The 22,674-nt window shown below is 41.1% G+C and overlaps 1 protein-coding gene across 8 annotated transcripts in view; it reads right to left on the bottom strand.

Annotated features, from left to right (window-relative positions):
- The window catches only part of mctp1a (multiple C2 domains, transmembrane 1a), a 205,849-nt gene that overhangs the window by 110,717 nt on the left and 72,458 nt on the right, over positions 1-22,674 (bottom strand). For all 8 annotated transcript variants that reach the window (XM_089130115.1, XM_089130118.1, XM_039662314.2 and 5 more), the window contains exon 2: positions 16,868-16,985. In XM_089130115.1, coding sequence (XP_088986241.1) covers positions 16,868-16,985 — 118 coding nt within the window. The remainder of the gene's footprint in view (positions 1-16,867; positions 16,986-22,674) is intronic.

Raw genomic sequence — 22,674 nt, 5'->3', positions numbered from 1 at the left:
TATCTTACTGAACAGAAAAAGGTTGAGGCAGAGGTATAATCACTGTTAGGACAGAGACTCATAAATCTTGCCCCCAGATGAAACTACCACCAGAAAGTCAACTCCTCTCATTGGTAAAGCAAACGGAGAGAGATGGGATCTTCTCAGGCTTTATTTAGAGATTTCACCGTGACCTCCCCGTCTTGGTTTTTCGCATTTGGACACAACACTGCTTCTGCAATACTGAAAAGTGGCCCATTTCACTGAAGCCCATGGACCCAGCAGGCCATTGGCCATTTTTTTATGCTCCAAAAAGGGAGTCAGACTGTTTTTCTTCAATCCAGAAACTGCAACCTTACCAACTGAAAAGGACAACCTCAGGAGTGCACAACGACTCATCAACAACTTCAGTTTTCAATAACTTTGATACGCTACCCAGGCATGCAAGTATACTTTTGATTTGATGCTTTGAAAATGAAACGCTGATGTTTCTTCTCATAGTTGCATGGAACTTCTCATTATTTCCGTTTCCGGTTTCGTTCTATTACTCACTTATGTATTCATGTGTGTATGTTGTTTACTTCATTTATATATAAGACTTATACATAATATGTATTTGGTTCTGTTTTGTTTGCAATACGGAGTCTCTTTACGATTTCGATTTGGCTACATGCTCAAAGCGCTGTACAAGCTAAGAAATAATAATAATAATAATAATAATAAAGTTACCTTTTTCTTATAATAAATGATGAATCAAAGAGTTTTTTGGACGAACTGATTAAAATAACAAGTTATTATTGATTATTAATATTCCAAAGAGCTGATTCGTTACAAGTAACATTATCACATCACAAAATGTCTTAATAAAATCATAATCTGAAACATTTCTGATTAATTTCACAACATAGTTTGTCTTTTTCAATGTGGTCTCCAATTTTTGGATCCCATTGGGCATCAAATAGGACATTGAATTTAAGCCTTTTTGATTTCAAGGCCTCCCTATAATGTGGTACTGATGTATTTTTGTAAACCAACCCAGAAGTTAGCATCACCCTATAGTCTCAGATGTCACGCCCATGGACTGTTGGTTGAATGTCTGATACATATGTCACACAAAATTGGAAACATTTCAGGAGTTTCAAAGGCATCATCTAAATTATTCAAGTGCAGGGAAGTCCTTAAACCCCCTCACGGAAGAATAAAGTTGCTGGGTTTACAACTCTAACAATAAGATAATTATCAGGACAAACTAAACACTGGTCTGTGAAAGTATGTGAAGTAAACTGTAAAAACTCTTTAAAATATGTCCAAGAGTTTTCCAAGAGTCAGTTATTGTAGGGACATCGACTTTACATTTTCACTCCCCTAAACATGAGGCTGAACAAAACTAATGACCGGTTGCTTTATTTGCCAGTTTGATGGCCTTTTGAAGATCTGGCTATGCAAGACTAGCATCACCAGAGTTTTGTCCCTCCACAAAAACCCAATAGGATATACAGAAAATAAGGTCTGTGCATAACAAAAGCTTATGATTCTAATGAATGTGATAATCTTCACAAATGAGCACAACTTTTATTCATTTTAAAGTGTGAATACAATTGGCAGAAGTCAAAAGCGTGACTTCAATAAAAAGCATCACTTTACGACAACTCTTTCAGTCTTTGTTTGCAAGATATTTGCAAGAGCGCGATTATAAACACAACGAGACTGTGAAAGTGAACTATAGTAAATAGATTTTTACAATAGAGTTTTCTTGTTCGGCTGATGTTTAATGTAAAGGTTTTTTTTTTTTTTAAATCACAAATAGGATTTCTGATGTATTTTAGATGTATTTATATAAAAAACATGAAAATATATTGGGCTTGTGTTGACCACAGTGCTTCTTTCAAGCATTTAACCCATAACGCATGCAAAAAACATATCAATTCACTTCAGGACTATGGAACATGAAATGCTAAAATGCTAACTAGTTTCTAGGCTTTGGTCTAGAAAAATACATCATCCCTGCACCACAATGTTGTCCACAACAATATTTGAAGATTAACATACGATTAATAAATGCTGCAGAATATTGTTAATGGTAACCGATGTTAACTAAACAAATGAAACATTATTGTATGGTTTTCTGGAAAGGTAACAATGCACAGAATATTGCAGAAAAAAAGAGAGAGTTATGTAGCACTGAACAAAAGGTTCTGTGGTGGAAAAAAAATGCTTGGGGGGAAAAATGCTGACACTTTAACTGTGGGTCAAATGTATGCCACATCTCTCCCTTTGACATCGCCTAATGCATTCACCATTATGGGCACTGAACGATATTTGTATATTATATATCTGAATAAAATGGGTAAAATTTGTGATTTCTCATCCACCACAAGTGAACATGTACAGAATGGGGGAACTTCCCAGAGTACATTCCCATTCACATTCGTCAAATGCCCATCACAACACATGAGTGAGCACCAAGAGATCCGTTCACAGAAGGATCAATAGATGGGTTGAATGAGTGTGACTGCAGGGTCATAGTGTGGTGATTGGTGAGAGATTTCTTCTCTGACCTCACATCAGTATATTAGCACCTGCACATTTGCTCTCAAACTGCATTTTTTATGGACCTATAAAACTGTCGATCTAAAGACCCAGCTGGCTTGAAATTGAAATTTGTTTGCTTATGGCCAAGCAAATTCTTGGCACAATTTCTTGATCTCAACCTCTCTCTAAAATATAGCTTAAACCACCCAAAGGCTGCCTTTGTTGGTTTAAGCTGTGTTTCCCCATAAGGATTTTCCTTAAAATAAAATAAAAAAAAATATTTTCCAATAAAAATGGAAAAACTCAAATCTTTTTTTTTTGTTTGTTTTTTGTTTTTACATATTTCTCTTCTCATAAAACATGTATTCAGTGGCGTAATTTGGTGCTTTGTGGAGAGAGTTGATTCAATTAAGTTGTATTACCCTGGTCTACAGCCCATTCTCACCCCCAAGGCGTCACTTAACTGACGCCTTGGGAAGCATTTGGACATGCTTCAATATCTGACGCTTTAGGCGCCCTTTAGCGTTAGTAAGATGACGCCCTAGGATCGCGTGTACCCTACCCCCACCCCATACCTAAACCTAACCGCGTCCTCTGACTGACGCTTTCCTTTAGCGTCAGTTAGATGACGCCGTAGGATCGCGTCATGTAAGTGACGCTAAAGGGCGCCTAAAACGTCAAATATTGAAGCATGGTCAAAGGTGACGCCTTGGGGTGAGAATGCGTTGTGGTCTACAGCCAAAATGCTTCTAAAATAACTTTATTTCAGGGTCACTGAGAATGGAAATTATACTTAAAATTAAACTTTTTTTTATATCTTGGAAACAGTAGCCATTCGGTTGTTTGAATTGTCATTTTTCATCAAAATACATAATAAATAGCACATTTTATCTCTAAAGCAGACGACTTCCAAAAAAATTCTAGATCAGCGTTGTCATAAATAAACAAGCCATTTATATACAGTAATAAATAAATAAATTATTAGCTATGAGTCATTTAGTGTTCTATGACTGACAGATTTTTGTTACGATGCCGATGTGAACACTGTGATAAGAGGAAAACATTCACAGAATTAAGCTCAAAGAATTACACAGACAACAAGAAATAAATGTTCTTATTGTTGTTGTCATTATTTATACTTATAGTTTGCAAGAGCTGTTGTGTGTGGTGTGTGCAAAACCTATTCCTTGAACGACAGCAGGCTTCCCCTTCGGAGGTCAACACACTATAAAAAGCAATTCAACACATTTCACTGCGGTGGCACATGTATCTCTCAGTATCAAACACAAACTGTAACGAGACAATGTTTGGAAATGGTGTGACTGCATTGCAACATCTGATATAAACAGATATCTCGATTTCTGGGTAAGCTTTACTCAGAGACAATAGACAAAGCTGCTCTTATAATATTAAAAAAAATGCATATAACCCGTTTAATTTAAATGTATTGTTTGCTTTAAATTAACTTAAGATTTTATGTTGGGTAATTGAACCTGAATGAATTTAAAATGAGGCTATATTTAAAGGGTGCCATGTGCGTTGGATGTATACGCAGTGGCAAAAGCATCAGTATATGATGCCTTGGGATTAGAATGCGTTGTCATATTAGTCTGGCAACCATGTGATAAATTTTGACTAAAATTCATGCACTTCATAATATTGGCACTGAGAACATGTGATCAATCATTAATTGAACTGACAAACTGGTACTGAAGCCTGACAACCATTTCAATTGAGCTGTGCTTTTCTAGAATAGACCAAAAGACAAATTTCATGTCAGTTTTACTGGCCAGTAAACTGTGGCCATTTTACAGTAATAACAGCATATCATGAGACGAGCTACTAAGCAGGACAACGTGGGCAGAATCTTACTCTAGAAGTGTAATTAATGACATGTAGCCACCAAGGGGCAGTGTAATGTTGATAAATGTATTCTCTCCCCCTCTCTCTCCACTATCTTGTTCTTTTGGCACACAATTATGGTAACCTGAGAGAGTATTTCCAGAAAGCAAGTTATGCAACATGCCTGGAAAGTAAAAGTAAGTAAAAGGACAACTTTCTGTTCCAAAATCTATGGTGATTTTCAGACTAGACAGCAACATATATTCTTTCCCTTTTTCTTTTTTCTTTTTATTTTGCAATGGGACACATTTTCTACATGATATATTTCTATCATAAAAATACATACGTATGTGCATCATACCTTGATGGCTTAACATAAAAGCTTCTCTAATGCAGCCATATTGCCTTTAAAAGCACAGATCTGTTTTCTTTTAATTCAATCTTTTTTATTTATGTTTAGCATCAAACAAATATTCTAGCTTACAGTAATAAACTGATGAAAGATTAAAAGATAAGAACATTAGTACAGAACCACCCAGTAGGTGGTGATATGCACTGCAAATGTAAACTGCCATTAAACAAAAGACGGAAAAAAGAAAGAATGCTTTGCGTGCTTTGGCTGCATCCAAAATTGCACACATCCCTACAATATAGTAGGCAAAGACAGTATGTGACAAAAGTAGTATGTCCAAATTCACAGTACTCATAAAAGAGTATAAAGGACCCAGATGACCGACTGTACTTCAGACAAGATTCTAAAGTGTGCATAAGATGGACACTTTACTATCCCCATAAACAGTAAATGAAATGGACACAGCGACCCCATAGACTTCAACTGAGAAAAGTTAAGCCAATTAGAAGCACTCACTTCCTGATTGCCAAGCGCATGTAGATGTGACGTTAGCAACCTTTCTGACAGTTGTCTTCAAGTAGCTGTGACAGGAGGAATCTGAAACATTCCCTTCCGAATCTTGCAGAGCCGGAGATCGTGAGTATTAGCTGTCCATGAGCTAGCACCAAGAGCAACTTTAAGACTCTCTATGGGCTTCTCCCTTGACTTATCCCTTCACGTCCCACCGATTGCGCGCAAGCTTCACCTTCTGTCTATACGGTAATTTCTCCACTGTGCTACAGAGAGTCGCTTGGTATGACGCAATGGATAGCCTATTTTTACAAAAACTGCTTCTATGGGGCAATAGACTTCTTTGAGATGAGCAAAATCTACGCAGAACCGATCACCGGTGATCACCGCGAGATGCATTAGAAATGTGAAGGTTAGAAATGTGTCCGAGTGCGGTCCGCCTGGCTCTGGTGTAATGCTGACGTATGTCCAAAATGGTACTTTCCTGTTATCCAGACCCCAAGATGGCCTACCCCTAACCCCGCCCCTAAACCTACCCGTCACTGGGGTAAAGACCAATCAGGGATGACTTTAGTTCCTAAATTGTATAGGGTGGGATCCGGACCCCACGATGGCCTACCCCTAACCCTGCCCCTAAACCTACCCGTCATTGGGGTTAAGACCAATCAGGGACGATGGCCTACCCCTAACCCCGGCCCTAAACCTACCCGTCACTGGGGTTAAAACCAATCAGGGATGATGGCCTACCCCTAACCCCGCCCCTAAACCTACCCGTCACTGGGGTTAAGACCAATCAGGGACGATGGCCTACCCTAACCCCGGCCCTAAACCTACCCGTCACTGGGGTTAAGACCAATTAGGGATGACTATAGTTCCTAAATGGTATTTGGTGGGGTCCGGATAACAGGAAAGTACCTCAAAAAATCTCTCGCGAGCGCAAGGTTTCGATTTCTGCAGTCGCTCGCAGTTGCTCTCCACCGACTGCGCTGATCAAAAGCACGATGGAAAACGACTTGCTGACGACACATAATAGTTAGTGTTATTGCTGACGACACATAATGTTCATTGGTTTAAACAATCGTGATGTATTGTTCTCTTATAAAATGTTTGATTTTAAAACTCTGATATCATGTTTTTGTGTATACATGTTATGGATACTAGTCACTTTGAAAAGACGCACTAGTTGAGAGGAGTTTTGTCAAAGCTGACTTAAAGTACACATGAAATCAAACAATTGAACTACGGGCTATATGCACGCATAAATTCCGCATTTGACGCAAGGATGCTCGTCCATTTCCGGTTGTGGAGATTAAAGCGGAGGAGAACCGAGGAAAACGGGATTATGACAGAGTTTTCAAAATTGACTGTCCTCCAGTCTTTGAAACGAAACGTACATACGTTTAGATGTAATTTTATATATAGTTATGTTTATTTAATATAATTTTAAAAAGAAGCATAAACACAACGAGGGGTGTCTGTTTTATCTGTTTTTGTGACTAACGTTTCTTTAGTATAACCATGGAGTATAAAATTCAATATAAATTCTCGGTATTGCATTGGACTCTACAGAGCCCATTCATCCATGAATTCAAGTCAATCCACATCAAAAAAAAAAAAATTGGCGGGGACTTTAAAGTGATCGAGGATGGATAACAACTTGTTGAACCCTTGATATCTAAAAGCTGAAACTTTTTCACACAACCTTGCTAAAGCAGCATGTTAGAGGAAAAGCTCCCTGTATTGTGTGTACGTTAATCACAACTACACAGTTTTTCAGGCGTCTATGTCAGCAGAGGAGATTAATGTTACAAAGATTAACCAAGTATTTTATTATACTGTATATCATAGCAATTACCTGGTTTTGTTTAACTCTGAAACATGAAATGTGGAGTTATCTGCTTTTGCCAAAAAATTACTGTTGCTATTGCTAAAATAACAAGAATAACCCAGCTGCAGTTTGATTGGTATTACAAAGAGTTTAATAAAAAGTTAATGTTCTAAATTTTGGTTGCATTTGTGAGTTAATACAAATGTAACTGGTTGTGTAAACTTGGTACATAATATCTAAATATCTATAAATCAATCGATATAGCCCTGAATCAATCGAATGATTCGAATGACGCTGTTTGATGTCCCTCGTGTGTGTTGGTCCTGTTCTAGTTGGCGTTAATGTTTGTGTTTTGTTCCAGTCTCTCTTCTGGTTCAAGCTACGGTCTGGATTACATCACCCCTCACTTCACGTTGTCTTACCACTCGTTCGAAAGTTTCTTGAACCATCGTAAAAACGACTTCCCACCTCATTAATACGAACTTCCCATATAGCAACAAGAAAATATATAGGAAAACACCACCAGCAGCATCTTCAGAAAATGTAAAAAAAAAAAAAAAAAAAATTATAAAAATACAACAATAAAAAACAAACTAGTTTTACTCTTCAAAGTCTTAAAAAAACCAAACCAAAATAAATGCCTGTATGCTGTAAATGTAGTGAGACAAACAACAGGAGAGACATTGCCTTTCTACATACACAACAACCAAAGGCTGTATTATCTAATTAGAAAAGGTCTCTCCACCACATATTCATAATTACCCTCCCAAAAATCACAGCGGGCCAAGAGAGTTTAAAAAAAAGGTCATTGAATAATGCACACAGAGTAATAATTAAGCTAAATTATTCAATGTGGTTTCCCAGAGCTCTGACTGATTGCTGTCATTGGCAGGAAATTTGGAAATTTCACTCAGGCACTGAGACAGCTCCATCTCCTTTAGCAGACCTACTTATCCCAGGCCCTCTGGGGCCCTGTGATGGCACAGACTTTCAGCCTTGTCACTCACTACACCCATTCTGTACTTTTTAAGTATTTCCCTCCATGTGGAGAAAAAAAAACCCCACTGATAACAGGTTATAGAAATAAAAAGAGCTTCTTGGCTGGTCATGTGATCTCAACATGATGGCCACTACACTGATCAGCCACAACATTAAAACCACCTGCTGGCTAATATCATGTAGATCCTCCCCGTGCTGTCAAAACAGCTCTGATCTGTCAAGGCATGGACTCCACAAGACCTCTAAACACATCCTGTGGGATTTGGCACCAAGACATTAGCAGTATATCTTTTAAGTCCTACAAATTGGAGATGGAGCAGATTTGTTGGTCAAGCACATCCCATAGATGCTCAATCATATTGACATCTGGGGAATTTGAAGGCCAGGGAAACACCTAGAACTCTGTCATGTTCCTAAACCATTCCTGAACAATGTGTGCAGCATGGCAGGGTGCATTATATTGCTGTAAGAGGCCACTGCCATCACTGAACACCTATCATTGGCATGAAGGGGTGTACATGGTCTGCGACAATCTTTAGGTAGTTAGCACATGTCAAAATATCATCCACATGAATGCCAGGAGCCAAGGGTTCCCAGTAGAACATTGTCCAGAGCATAACACTGCGATGCACTGTGTGTTCTGACATATTTCTATCCTGGGCAGAATTACATTTTTCTGCAATTTGAGCTATAGTAACTCTTCTAGCCTTCGCTCTCACATGTTTTATAAACAAAGCTCGAGAGGAGCATATTCAAATAAATGATCCAATTATCACATCTTTCCAACCAGCTGTCGACATTCAGTAATCAACATGTCTATCCAATCAGCTAGAGTTGGAGTCCTATTATATGCTCATTTGACTCACCAATGTTCCTCAACAGTTTTTCAGCATCCCCCACCCGTCTCCTCACACTCGCCTGGTTACTTCTTAAACAGCAATACAGGGGGAGTACTCTGGGTTCGGACCGCATACCGAGCCAGGAGCCCTCTCCTCGGACAGCACGCCGAATACGCATTTATTCTATCTGACTTATTTGTGAGTGTGAACACATGAAATGCATCAATGAGTCTTGGGCACCCATGACCCGATTCACTAGTTCCATCCCGGCTCCACTTTTTTGTTAATACTAACCACTGCATACCCAGCAGACAAATTTAGGTTCCCAGAACGTTCCAAGAACTTTCCCATAAGGTTAAGGGAAGGTTCCCGGAACATTCTCCTTACGTTATAAAAATGGAACCTAAAAATAACCTACATGGAACGTTCCTATAACGTTCTTGTTTGGTTCCCCCAAAAAAATAACCTCATTAGACCATTCGGGAACGTTGGGGGAACGTTCTGTGTTTGCTGGGATGGAACTGGGATACCAGGAACAACACAAGACTTGCTGTTTTGGAGATGCTCTGACCTACAGTAGTCGCTAAAGGAAAGCGTCAGTTAGAGGACGCGGTTAGGTTTAGGTATGGGGTGGGGGTAGGGTACACGCAATCCTAGGGCGTCATCTAACTGACGCTAAAGGGCGCCTAAAGCGTCAGATATTGAAGCATGGTCAAATGCTTCCCAAGGCGTCAGTTAGGTGACGTCTTGGGAGTGAGAATGGGCTGACACTGAAGGTTCACATTCCTGCAGAGTTTAGCTCAAGCCTAAACTCTGCAGGTTTAGGCTTGCCTATAACATTTTAATAACATCAAACGCACCTGCCTATAACATTTAGTTATTCTGAAGAGCTTGTTCATGTGTGTTTGGTTAGGGTTTGGAAAATGTAATACATCTTTGAGGGTACATTTACATGACAAAGACATGCTTAAAACTGAGAAGTTTTTCCTTTGAGTTTTCCACGTACAGACGACACAATTGTCAAAATGATCCTCATCCGCAAAAACAAATAAAAACCCTGTATTCTGCTGCCAGACCTTTAGATGGCGATAGACTGAAGACGCAATATGCATGAGCATGACGTCATCATTTTTGTTGTTTACACAAAAAACTGGCACTTTGAAACCAGTTTTCAAAACTTTGCATTTTCAGGCACCCAAAACTTAGAAAGAAACATAGAAAGTTACGTTTTTAGTTCAAAACGGTGTCGTGTAAACAGCCCCTAAAGGTGCACTAAAAGCAGTTTTATTTTACATGGAGCTGCTTGCCTCATGAGGGCAAACATAATAAGATCACAGGTGGATAATACTCACTTTATGTTGGCAATTTCACAATTATCAGATACTTTTGTTGGCAGAATAAACAAATCAAGACTGCACCATTGCATAGTAGTGTGATGTTACGTTCACACCGCTAGGTAACAAGCACAGCATAAAAGAAAAACTTTACAATAAAGTTCCATTTGCTAACAACAGTGATGATAAATTAGGTGTCATAAAATGTCAATGAACAATTTTTTAGCAATTTATTTACTTTTACATTTATTTTTAGTTACATTATTTTACATTTAGCAGACACTTCAATGTGATAAATACAACCAAAACAATTTATTCATTTATGTTCAAAATGACTGCGAATTTTCAAGAAATGAACAGATCAAATGTGTGTGTAAATTCATTCATATTGCAGAGTAATAGATCTATAAAAGATTACTTTCAAACTCCTGTCTCTGTGTAGTTTATGAATTTCTATATTTTCTTTTTATAGCTAAACTCTTACTAGTCATGCCTTTCATCACAAACAAGCTCCTAATATGACAGGCACATATTCATGTAAAACTCTTCTGTCATCAGGTTTTTTTTTAGAGATATGAGACAGCCCACAGGCAGGGTTCAGATTGGCTGTCAGGCGTCTGGATATTTAAGACAGTGCTGGAGAAGAGAAGCCTTTCAATAGCACATAGAAACAGAAGAGAGATGTGGTTTAGCACACTCCATTACCAAGCATGCCCCACAAAAGCAATGGATTGATGACTGCAGCAGTTTCTATAATTCAGTCTAGTGATCCTCTGGCTGAAAGTGTATGTCTGTGTGAGTGTGTGAACTCAGCTATAGTACAGCATGCAGCTGTGAATGCACATGCTTCAATAGAGATCTAATGCAGCAAGTATACTTGACAACACAGGCTAAATAAACAAATATACTCTACCATTCAAGAGGGTATGATTTTTGTAGATTTTTGTGTTTGAAAGAAATCCTTGCATTCGTTTGATCCAAAATGCAGTAAAATGTAATAGTAGGAAATATTATTACAATTTAAAATAACTGTTTTCTATTTTAATATATTTTCATATATTTCCGAAATTACTGTAATATGGTTGTGGTGCTCAAGCAACATTTCTTATTATTATCAATGTTGAAAATTGCTGATTTTTTTTTTTTTTTTTTTTTTTTTAGTGGAAACAATGATATGAAGAGTTCAGATGCAAAAGCCTCTAAATGCCATTTGAAATTTTCTTCTTTGATGATGATTTTTATCAAAATTGTATATTTAAGTTCAGTAATTTCACTTAAATAACAATTAATAGGTTGCCATTTAAGTGAAATCACTGAACTTAAATATACAAGCTTGATAAAAATGATCATTCTAGAAGAAAATTTCAAATGGCACTTAGAGGCTTTTGCATCTGAACTCTTCATATATTGTCTTTACTGTCACGTCTGACTCATTTAATTTATTGCATTCTTGCTGAATAAAATTTAATAGTTATAAAAATATATATAGGCATCTAAACATAATTTTTCTAGTTCCGTCTCTCTTCTGTGCAGCACCTCTCATTTTTCACACACACAATTCATCATACACTCACCGGCAGGCTGTGGCATTAATGATGCTCAATTTGTACTAAAGGGTCTAAAGTGTGCCAAGAAAATCTCACTCACACCACCAGCAGCAGCCTGAACACTGATACAAGGCAGGATGGACCCATGCTTTCATGTTGTTTACGCCAAATTCTGATCCTACCTTCTGAATATTGCAGCAGAAATAAGACTGATCAGGCAACGTTTTTTTTTTGTTTTTGTTTTCAAATTTTCTATTGTCCAATTTTGGTGACTCGTAGAAATTGTAGTCTCAGTTTTCTGTTCTTATCTTACAGGAGTGGCACCCGGTGGGGTCTTAGTAGCCCAGCTGCTTCAAGATTCGTTGTGTTGTGTGTTCAGAGATGCTCCTCTGCAGACCTGGGTTGTAATGAGTGGTTTTTTGAGTGTCCGTTGGCTTTCTATTGTATCAGCTCAAACCAGTCTGGCCATTCTCCTCTGACCTCTGGCATCAACAAGGCGTTTTCGCTTACAGAACTGCCTCTCACTGGATATTTTTTGTACTATAATCTGAAAACCCTAGAGATGGTTTTGAGTGAAAATACCAGTAGTTCAGCAGTTTCTGAAATACTCAGACCAGCCCGTCTGGCACCAACAACCATGCCACGTTCAAAATGGCAGAATTTGTTAAAAAGGGATAAAATGGTACATTGAAAGTGATGTTTTTGTTACACGGGCACCACCATGTTGGATTTTCAACATTCGGCTATGTCACTGGCATGGTAAGCCACTCCGTTGCCTACCCGGTCAGTGGGTCCTACCATGCCAGTGACGTCATCGAAATTGCCAGCGCTAACAAGTGCAATTTTTGAGTTGCTTAAAAAAAGCTATATTAATATTTTTTATTAAAATTTTTAGTGTAATTTAATTTACTTGTAATTGTCATAAACAACATGTTTTCAACGTCATTTTTTTTTCAGTTCAGTTCATCTTCAAATCACCTTTCTTCCCCATTCTGATGCTCAGTTCAAAGTTAAGCAGATTGTCTTATGACCATGTCTACATGCAAGTTGCTGCCGTGTGATTGGCTGATTAAATATTTTCGTTAACAAGCATTTGAACAGATGTACCTAACAAAGTGGTCGGTGAGTGTATTTAAAAGTAACAACAAATATGACAGCTAATGCCTTTTAGTGTCACTGATGACAATGCATTTCCATGTGATTTGGGCTATGGTTGGAAGATGAGAACAAAATAAAAAAATAAAATGTTCCTTACACAAACCTTCAAAAACTTAGATGAATATCTTCTTTTTTTTTATCTTTTTTTATCTTTCTCTCTCTCTGTTTGGAGCTTGACTGGTCTGTGTATGCTTTTGTTGTAAAGAAATGTTGGTCTAGAATAGCAAATTAATGACAAACTGATTTGAGTGTGTTTGTTATTATCTGCATACCAATGAGTAATACATAGAGAGTGTGTGTGTGTGTGTGTGTGTGTGTGTGTGTGTGTGTGTGTGTGTGTGTGTGTGTGTGTGTGTGTGTGTGTGTGTGTGTGTGTGTGTGTGTGTGTGTGTGTGTGTGTGTGTGTGTGTGTTTAGAGGAAGGCAGACCGCCAAAGCAAAAAATGCAAATGTAAAGTCACGAAACGCTGCAGTAAAATGAGCAATAACAGTAGAGGATGGAGTGAGAGTGTGGTTTCTCTCCTTAGATCAGTGTAATATTGCAAACACGACACACATACACTAACATCGCAGATGTAACTTCAGAGTCTTGAGACTGTGAAACATTCTGCCACACCAGTTTGACCACCATTCAGCAAAAGTGGCCATTTTCAGATTATTCGGACTGTCTGACACATTACATTTATAATATCACAATAACTAAGCTGTTGGATGGTAAAAACCAACTAGAGGCGCTTTGCATGCTGTTCACTTCCTACACACACACCATCAGATCATTAACAGATGCTGACAGATAGATTTCAGTGCCAAAGAAAGACAACAGGAAACACCAAAACTGATGTCATAATCCAGCTCCTGCCAAGCTGTCCACACCAACCTAACAAACTAAATATCAAATAAATAAAACAAACAAAAATCATCCATAACTCAAGGTTAAAACAAGCAGAACACACAGAGTCTGCAACCCAAAAGTAAGAACAGACTCAACACTCTCAATCATCATCACTGCCACTGTTTTGTCTGTTTTTCTCAGAGCATGTTGATTTCTTTCTGACAGTGACATTAGGGATCTAAGGGATCATGGAAGCAGGATCCTGTGACACTGAACACTGGAAAAAATGGCTGCTGAAAATTCAGCTTTGCCATCACAGGAAAAATTACATTTTAACATATATTAAAATTAAAAACAATGATTTTATAGTTTAATATTATTTTACAATTTTACAAATAAATGCAGCCTTGGTGAGCATATAAGTTACTTATTTCAAAGGTATTTTTTTTTTTTTAATTTAGCGTTTGTAACTTCATAGTGTATTTGATTGTTTGGCTGCTACTACCACCACTACTTAAGTATTTACTATTTGAATTTCCTTACTATCAGTTTACAATGAGGTCTCATGAACATTAGTTTATGCAATACATAACTTGCAGAACTACTTACAGAACTAGCAATAAGCAATACATTTGTTTACTGCATTAATCTTTGTTAATCATTTTTCATTGTTCATGTCTAATGTCACTAATATATACCTAAAGTGTTACCATTACCATGCTTGTCACTGCACGTTTAACTCAAGTCTTGTTTATGAACAACTGGTGATCTATGGTTTGGTAACATAAGCTGATAATACATAATCAACAATAACTTAAGAAATATTAATATTACTGCAATCAGCAAGGGTCACATAGTAACATTAGATATATAATCTGTGTAAATTAAGCGCACAGGACATTGGGTTTTAGAAAAGCATATTTTGAATAAATTGTATTATTATGATTATTATTATAACCAGGGATCTTGACAAAAATGCACTTCTATGGTCCAGGGCTGAGCGAAGCACTGTAAATACCACAAAATCCTGGATTAGACTGGATAAACACAGTGGAAATGAGAAGCAGCAGTGGTCACTGACTTGTAGAGAGTGCCTGTTCGGTTGTTAATAAACATGCTAATTTCATTCTCGTGTCTAGATTTATTTAGTTAATAAAAGAGATAATTATGGACATTGGTATGCTAATTTATGCAGAAGCCATAAAGCAAAGTTTGTGTTTGAAAGTATAACTTCCTAAATGTATGCAAAGCAGTACAATTTTAGCTATTCAAATTTTAAACTACATCACATGAATGAATTATTTTCATCTCAGCCATGTATTCTATTATCGTTGGAGGAAATCGTGAGATTTTACGTCTCAGGATTACTCAGGATTCCACTCAAGGGAGAGCACGACTGACAGACTGTCTGACTCACTCGCACAACAGAAGCTGGAGTCTCCAGGGTAGGTGAGCTGCCGGGGTCTCTGCTCATTATTTTAGCGTGTGTGTCTATTTGGGTGAGTCAAAAAGAGAGGGAGACAGAGGAAGTATGAACAGGTCTGCTTCACCAGCTCCTAATGAGGCCATTACTGCTCCATCCTTTCCCTCTGCCATTCAAAAGCACTGATGCCCATTCTCTCACATGACACCAGCAGCTCAGAGCAGATCTGGGGTAATGGCCAGGGATGTAAGAGTCATTGTCTGCATAGATACACACAAGTCAAGGTGACCACAGCAGAAGATCTATTTAGCCTTGGCAATTTCTGTTTGTTAACTCTGCAAAGTTTATCTCTCAGGAAACAAATCATGTTAGCAGAACAAACAGGGGGCGCTAGAGGTTCACCTATAAATATTCAGAAAGATTTTGATCCTGATGTAAATTTAAAGAGATTGTTCACCCAAAAATGTGTGTTCTGTCATTGTTTAGTCATCATCATGTCGTTTCAACCAAGTATGACTTTGTATATTGTCTCAGTGTTTTATATTTTAATAGAATAGAATAGAATAGACCTTAGTCACAGCAGCGCCATCTTTGATTTTTGAAATGAAGTAAAGTAAGGAATGGAAGTTTGTGTTTTGGAGTGTTCTGCTGACTAAATACTGCAAAAATATGTTTCCAAGAAAACTAAGCAGGCAAAAAAAAAAAAAAAAAAACCAAGACAATATGAGCTGTGGAAAATTATACAGTAGGTGATCTAAGAGCTTTATACAACTTTTTATAGGGGATATATTATATCACAGCCTCGCTTTCCTGTCATGGAGCTGTTCTGAATAAGGTCTAATATCACCAAAACAGTTTGGCTACCTACATATTTTAAAATATCCTATTTTGTGTTCCACGGAAACAAGTAAGGCATTCAGATTTGAACCGCCAGCTGTCAAACAATTAATCGCGATTAATCGCATCCAAAATAAAAGTTTGTGTTTACATAATATATGTGGGTGCACTATGTATAATTATTTTGTATATATAAATACACACACATGCATATTTAAGAAAAAAATATGATTTATATATAAAATATTTATATTTATATACAATATAATATAAATTATATATAAATCTATACAGTATATACATGAAAATATTTCTTAAATATATACAAGTATGTGTGTGTATTTATATATATATATATATATATATATAAAATAATTATACATAGTGCACCCACATATATTATGTAAACAACTTTTATTTTGGATGCGATTAATCGCGATTAATCGTTTGACAGCCCTAATGATGACAGAATTTTCATTTTTGCACTGTCCTTTTAACCAAAATTATTGATTTTAATATGCTTTTTAACTTTTTTTTTTTTGACCATACATTAATCAGACTAATTTATTTATCAACACACATATACTATATGTACACACACACCAGCATGTTTGACTAATTAAAAATGTGTAGAAGGTTACCCTGATTTTTTAGTAACTTTTGTTGAACCAAAGGATGATTTACTTACTTCTTTGAATAAAACCAGTTCATTAATGATGTCACCTTATTGTGACAGTGAATGTTGAGGGCCAAGATGTAAACAAAGCAAAAAGCAGCTCAACAGAACCTCAGAAATATGGAAAATCAAGAACGTAGGGACCAAAAAAAAAGTCAATGTGGTGAAAAGGGCACATACCTCCCCTGTCCCTGATGGCCAGATTATTGCCCTTCTTCAACACAATGTCCAGTTGATACATTCCTGGCTTTGAAGGGAGGTGAAGTTCTTCATTACTTGCTTCCACAATATTGATGCCCTGCAGGGGGAGAGGAGAATGGAGATGAGGTCAGACAGGTACGGGTACCAGGATCTCAAGCACACACTTCAGGGAATCTATAATGTTGATGTGTAATGTTATGAAGACTCAAAACATGAAGTGTTAGTGCACCGGTATCTCCAAGGAATATACTGTAGAGCAGCTCAAGAGAACAGAAATAGCTCTGCTTCAAGGCTCCAGTAATATCCAGCAACAGAGAGAAGAAAGGACGTTTGCATTTCACTTTGCCCTCACAGTTACATAATGATTCAGCCTCAACCATCACAAAATCCAGACCTCACAGCCTTGAGATGTTCAAAAGAGCCACGGTCCTCGCTTGCCTTCCCTTCTGGGAAACGTCAGGCTATAGATCTGTGAAGGTCTGGAAATGTTAATCCTCCGCGTATGTTGTTGTTAGAAGACTATTTAACAGTTACCCTGCCTCTGAGCAGGTCAATAAAACTTGGAGAAAGTATCACAGAGAAACATTAAAACCTGATTACACTGTAACAGAAGACGGAATGCTAATTTCCAGATGACTGTCGGGCTAACCATTAGCGCCTCTTTCATAACATTGTTTTTAAATGATTAAAAATAGAGCTAGTTTGTTACGCAGCAAGAACTTATTATCTGAAGCTCTTTAGAGTTTTACAGTATTTACCAATGAGTCTCTGTCTCTATTAGTCAGTCTTTACTACGGTGTTACTCTGCACTATCAGCAGCATGCAAAGAACAATTCCTCTCCAAACTTTCATTAAAGTGCTGTCACCAGTTTCTTGTAATAAGAAGTATTCAGTTTGTACTGTGCGGTTCATGCTAATAATCTATATGAGACTCAAGGAGATAGTTTAGTACACTGTAGTAAATTGCTTTGTAACTGCTATGAGGGACAGTTTGTGGTGACTTGTAAGAAATTTAGAAATTCATAAAGCAACTACACCTACACACAGACTCACACACACACACACAACATGACACATAAATAAAACGTCTCTGGTTACGTATGTAACCTTAGTTCCCTGAAGGGAACGAGACGCTGCGTGTAAACGCTGTGGGAACGCCTCTGCGTGACGAGTTATGAAGCACGTATGAAATCTGTCCAATGGCGAGACGGAACGTCATAGGCGGGGTGACGTATCGACCAGGAAACTATAAAGCATCCCCGAAACACAAGCGCAACAGCTTCTGATAGGACTGAAGCAAGCGCTCACGGGCATGCTGGGAGTATGGCATAGACACGCAGCGTCTCGTTCCCTTCAGGGAACTAAGGTTACATGCGTAACCAGAGACGTTCCCATTCAGGGAACTTCGAGCTGCGTGTAAACGCCGTGGGAACGCTAATACCAACGCCGCCATGCGAGCAGGTGTCCGTTGTATGAATATCAGAGTGCACATTCTGACGAAAGCATCTGAGCCCCTGGGGTGGAGCTGAAGTCCAGATGGTAAAACTTCACAAATGTGTGAGGTGAAGACCATCCTGCCGCCTCACAGATGTCACACAAGGGAACTCCTGATAATAATGCCTTAGAGGCAGCCATACTCCGGGTTGAATGAGCCCGGACAGCCAAGGGAGAAGGCTGACCAGAGGACTCATAAGCAAGTGAAATGGCCTCGACCACCCACTTACTCATTCTCTGCTTAGACGCCGCAGAACCTCTATTAGGAGGCCCAAAGCAGACAAATAATTGTTCTGATTCCCTCCACAGGGCAGCTCTGTGGACATACGCGTCTAAGGCCCTCACCGGGCAGAGCAGATTTAGTTTCTCCTGGTCTGGTGTCCGAAACGGAGGAGGACAGAAGGCCTGTAGCACTATAGGTTTGACAACCGTAGTTGGAACCTTCGGAACATACCCCGGTCTAGGGAGGATGAAAGCCTTCGCCATACCGGGAGCAAATTCCAAGCACGAGGGGGAAACCGACAGCGCCTGAATATCTCCAATCCTCTTTAGGGAAGAGATGGCTAGGAGAAAGATGGTTTTGAGAGTAAGAAACTTCTCAGGCACCTCATCAATGGGCTCGAAAGGGGCTAAACAAAGCCCCTCCAACACAACCGCTAGATCCCAGGTCGGTACCCTCGTACGCACTACCGGCCTCAGCCTCAGGATACCACGAAGGAAACGGGTTACCAGGGGATGTCTCCCAAGAGAAGCTCCACTCAAAGGGACATGGTAAGCGGATAGGGCCGCCACGTACACCTTTACTGTGGAGTACGATAACCCTGTGGAGAAGCGTTCCTGAAGGAATTCCAGCACTGCCGGCAACGGGCAGTTAACTGGATCCAACTGTCGCTCTCCACACCAAGAGGTGAACAGTTTCCACCTCGAGGCATACAACTTCCTCGTGGATGGGGCTCTGGACTGGAGGATGGTCTCCACGACCTCAGTCGAGAGACCTGAATCTATGAGCTGGGCCCCCTCAGAGGCCAAGCCCACAACCTCCACAGTTCCGGACGGGGGTGGAGTATCCCCCCGTCTGCTTGAGACAGAAGGTCCCTCCTGACCGGAATCTCCAGAGGAGGACCCTCGAGAAGGGAAATCAGGTCCGCAAACCATACCCTGGTTGGCCAACGGGGGGCCACCAGAAGTACACTGACCCCCTCCTGGCGAATCCTTTCCAGAACCCCTGGGAGCAGAGCAATCGGGGGAAAAGCGTACAGGGGTGCCCTCGGCCACTCCTGTACCAACGCATCCAGCCCCAATGGAGCTGGAGGACTCAGGGAAAACCACAGCGGGCAGTGTGAGTTCTCCCTGGACGCAAAGAGGTCCACTTCGGCCCGACCGAAGTGTCTCCAAAGGAGCTCCACCACCTTGGGGTGAAGTCTCCACTCCCCGGGCCTCGGCCCCTGCCTCGACAGGATGTCCGCTCCCCGATTTAAGTATCCTGGGATATAAATCGCTCTCAGCGACCGAAGTTTCCCCTGGGACCACAACAGGATCTGGCGCGCCAGCTTGTACAATGGACGTGAGCGCAGACCCCCCTGGTGGTTTATGTAAGAGACCACAGACATGTTGTCTGACCGGACAAGAACATGACGATCTCTGAGGTCTGGGAGAAAGTGTTTCAGAGCCTGAAACACCGCCATCATCTCTAGACAATTTATATGCCATCGGAGATGATGGTCTTGCCACAGCCCGCGGGCCGAGCGACCACTCATGATCGCTCCCCAGCCCGTGAGAGAGGCATCCGTCGTCACCGTTACCCGGCGACACGGGGCTCCCAGCGCAGGTCCCAGGGACAGGAACCAAGGTTCTTTCCACATAGCCAGGGCACGGAGACCACGTCGCGTGACCTTGATCTTGCGGAGCGGGTTTCCCCTCGGGGAGAACCCCTTGGTCCTGAGCCACCACTGTAGTGGTCTCATGTACAGCAGGCCGCACGGTAACACGTTGGATGCTGCTGCCATCAGACCCAGAATTCTCTGGAATTCCTTTACAGTGAGTGACTGGCCTAGCTTCACTTGCTTGACAGTCGAGATAATCGAGGCTATACGAGCCGGCGACAGACGTGCCTGCATCGTCGTCGAATCCCATACCACGCCTAGAAAAGTGGTCCGCTGAACTGGCGAAAGCACACTCTTCTTGGCGTTGAGTCTCAACCCCAACCTTCTGATGTGGGCGAGGACGGCATCTCGATGCCGAATCGCCTGATGCTCTGATTGAGCCAGAATCAACCAATCGTCGATGTAATTTAAAATGCGAATGCCCTGGAGACGCAGCGGGGCCAAGGCCGCGTCCATGCATTTCGTGAAGGTTCGAGGAGATAACGCTAGGCCGAATGGAAGGACCCGATATTGGTACGCTTCGCCCCCAAAAGCGAACCTCAGGAACTTCCGATGTTGTGGAAGGATGGAGATATGGAAGTACGCGTCTTTTAGGTCTATCGTGACAAACCAGTCCTCGGACCTGATCTGTGACACGATCTGCTTGAGAGTCAGCATTTTGAACTTGAGCTTCCCTACTGACCGATTTAAGAGGCGCAGGTCTAAAATCGGACGCAGCCCCCCATCCATCTTTGGAACAATGAAGTACCGGCTGTAATACCCCAGCTCTCTGTCGGGAGGAAGAACTCGTTCTATCGCCCCCTTCAGTAGCAGAGCTTTCACTTCTTGTTCCATAACCAGAGCCTGCTCGGGGGTCACCACTGTGGGCAAAACCCCCCGAAAACGAGGTGGACGCGACCTGAACTGGATCGCGTACCCGCGTTCGATAGTCTGCAGGACCCAACGAGATATATTTGGAAGACTTCCCCATTCTACCAGAAATTCTACTAAGGGTACCAGCCTCTCGAGACTGGCCTCTGGAGTAGTTTTTAAAACAGAAACAGCGCCCTGTGACCGCGCACAGGCAGGGTTTAACGACCGTTCTGTATCGCTCCTCGGAGCAAAGGAGCGTCCCTCGGGAAATCGCTCGCTGGGACCGTCTGCACCCCCCATTACAGGCAGGGTTGGCAGAACGAACCCCTGAGGGCACCGAGAGAGTGCCCTGAGGGCACCCTCAGTAGCCTGACACCAGTGGCGTCAGGACTTCTTCGACGAAGCCTTCCTGGCGACAATAACCGTCCTCAGATCGGTTCTATCCCGGGAAGACCTCGCCTGAGAACGCCGCGTCTCAGCCCAGTTTTTCTGGGGAGGAGCCCGAGACGCGACGCTCTTCTTCTGCTGCGCCCTATGCGAGGAACCCGACGGGCGGGGCTGCTCTCGCCCAGCAGCCCCCGAAGGATGAGTACGGAGGGGGAGACATTTCTGGAGCGCCGCTGCCTGGTTTTTTCCCTCTTGGAATCTCTCAATCACTGCGTTCACAGAACCACCAAAAAGACCTTCGGTCGACAGCGGCGCATCCAGGAGAAAAGCTTTATCTTTCTCCTTCATATTAGCCAGATTTAGCCATAAATGCCTCTCCGTGGCCACCAGGGCTGCCATAGAGCGGCCGACTGATCTGGCCGTCTCCTTGGTGGCACGGAGAGAAATATCTGCCGCCTGACGCAGCTCATTAATCACGTCAGTGCTGACGACCTCCCCCTCGCTCATATCCTTCAGCAGATCTGCTTGATACGCCTGGAGGATGGCCATCGTATGCAAGCAAGATGCTGCCTGTCCCGCCGCTGAATAAGCTTTGCCCACCAAAACCGAAGTATTTCTGAGTGGCTTGGTGGGCAACGCCGGTGTTTTAAAAGATGATGCCGTCTCAGGAGAAAGATGGCTCGCCAAAACTTCCTCCATCCTCGGCATCGCCCCATAACCGTGTCCCCTAGACCCAGCAATATTAGCGTACATAGAGGTCTGTTGTGTCAAAATTCTAGCTGACACTGGTTTGTTCCACGATCTACACACCTCGGTGTGTAGATCGGGAAAGAAGGGCAAACACCGGCGTGGAGGTAGTGAGTGTGATTTTAAAAATCTCTCATCCATTTTACTTTTTACTCTCGACTCTTGTTTTTCAACTGGCCATTCAATGGTTAATTTTTCCACAGCCCGAGTCAAAACCTCCATCAGCTCTACATTCGCGGGAGACTGGGATGGCGAGTCCCCGATCTCCACTGAGTCCATAGACTCTGCATCCACACTTTCAACATCCAGCTCCTCAGAACTGGATAATTGAAGTGATGGCGCCTCAGCCCGGGCAGGAGAAACCGCAACGCGGACCCCCGCAGCGAGAACTGAGGCACTGGATCTACCAGGTAAGGGCAGAGA

Source organism: Pimephales promelas, chromosome 4 (genome assembly GCF_988280905.1).
Source record: "Pimephales promelas chromosome 4, fPimPro1.hap1.1, whole genome shotgun sequence".
NCBI lineage: Eukaryota > Metazoa > Chordata > Actinopteri > Cypriniformes > Leuciscidae > Pimephales > Pimephales promelas.
The sequence above is the reverse complement of the archived record's forward strand: the minus strand, read 5'-3'. Positions and strand labels throughout refer to the sequence as shown.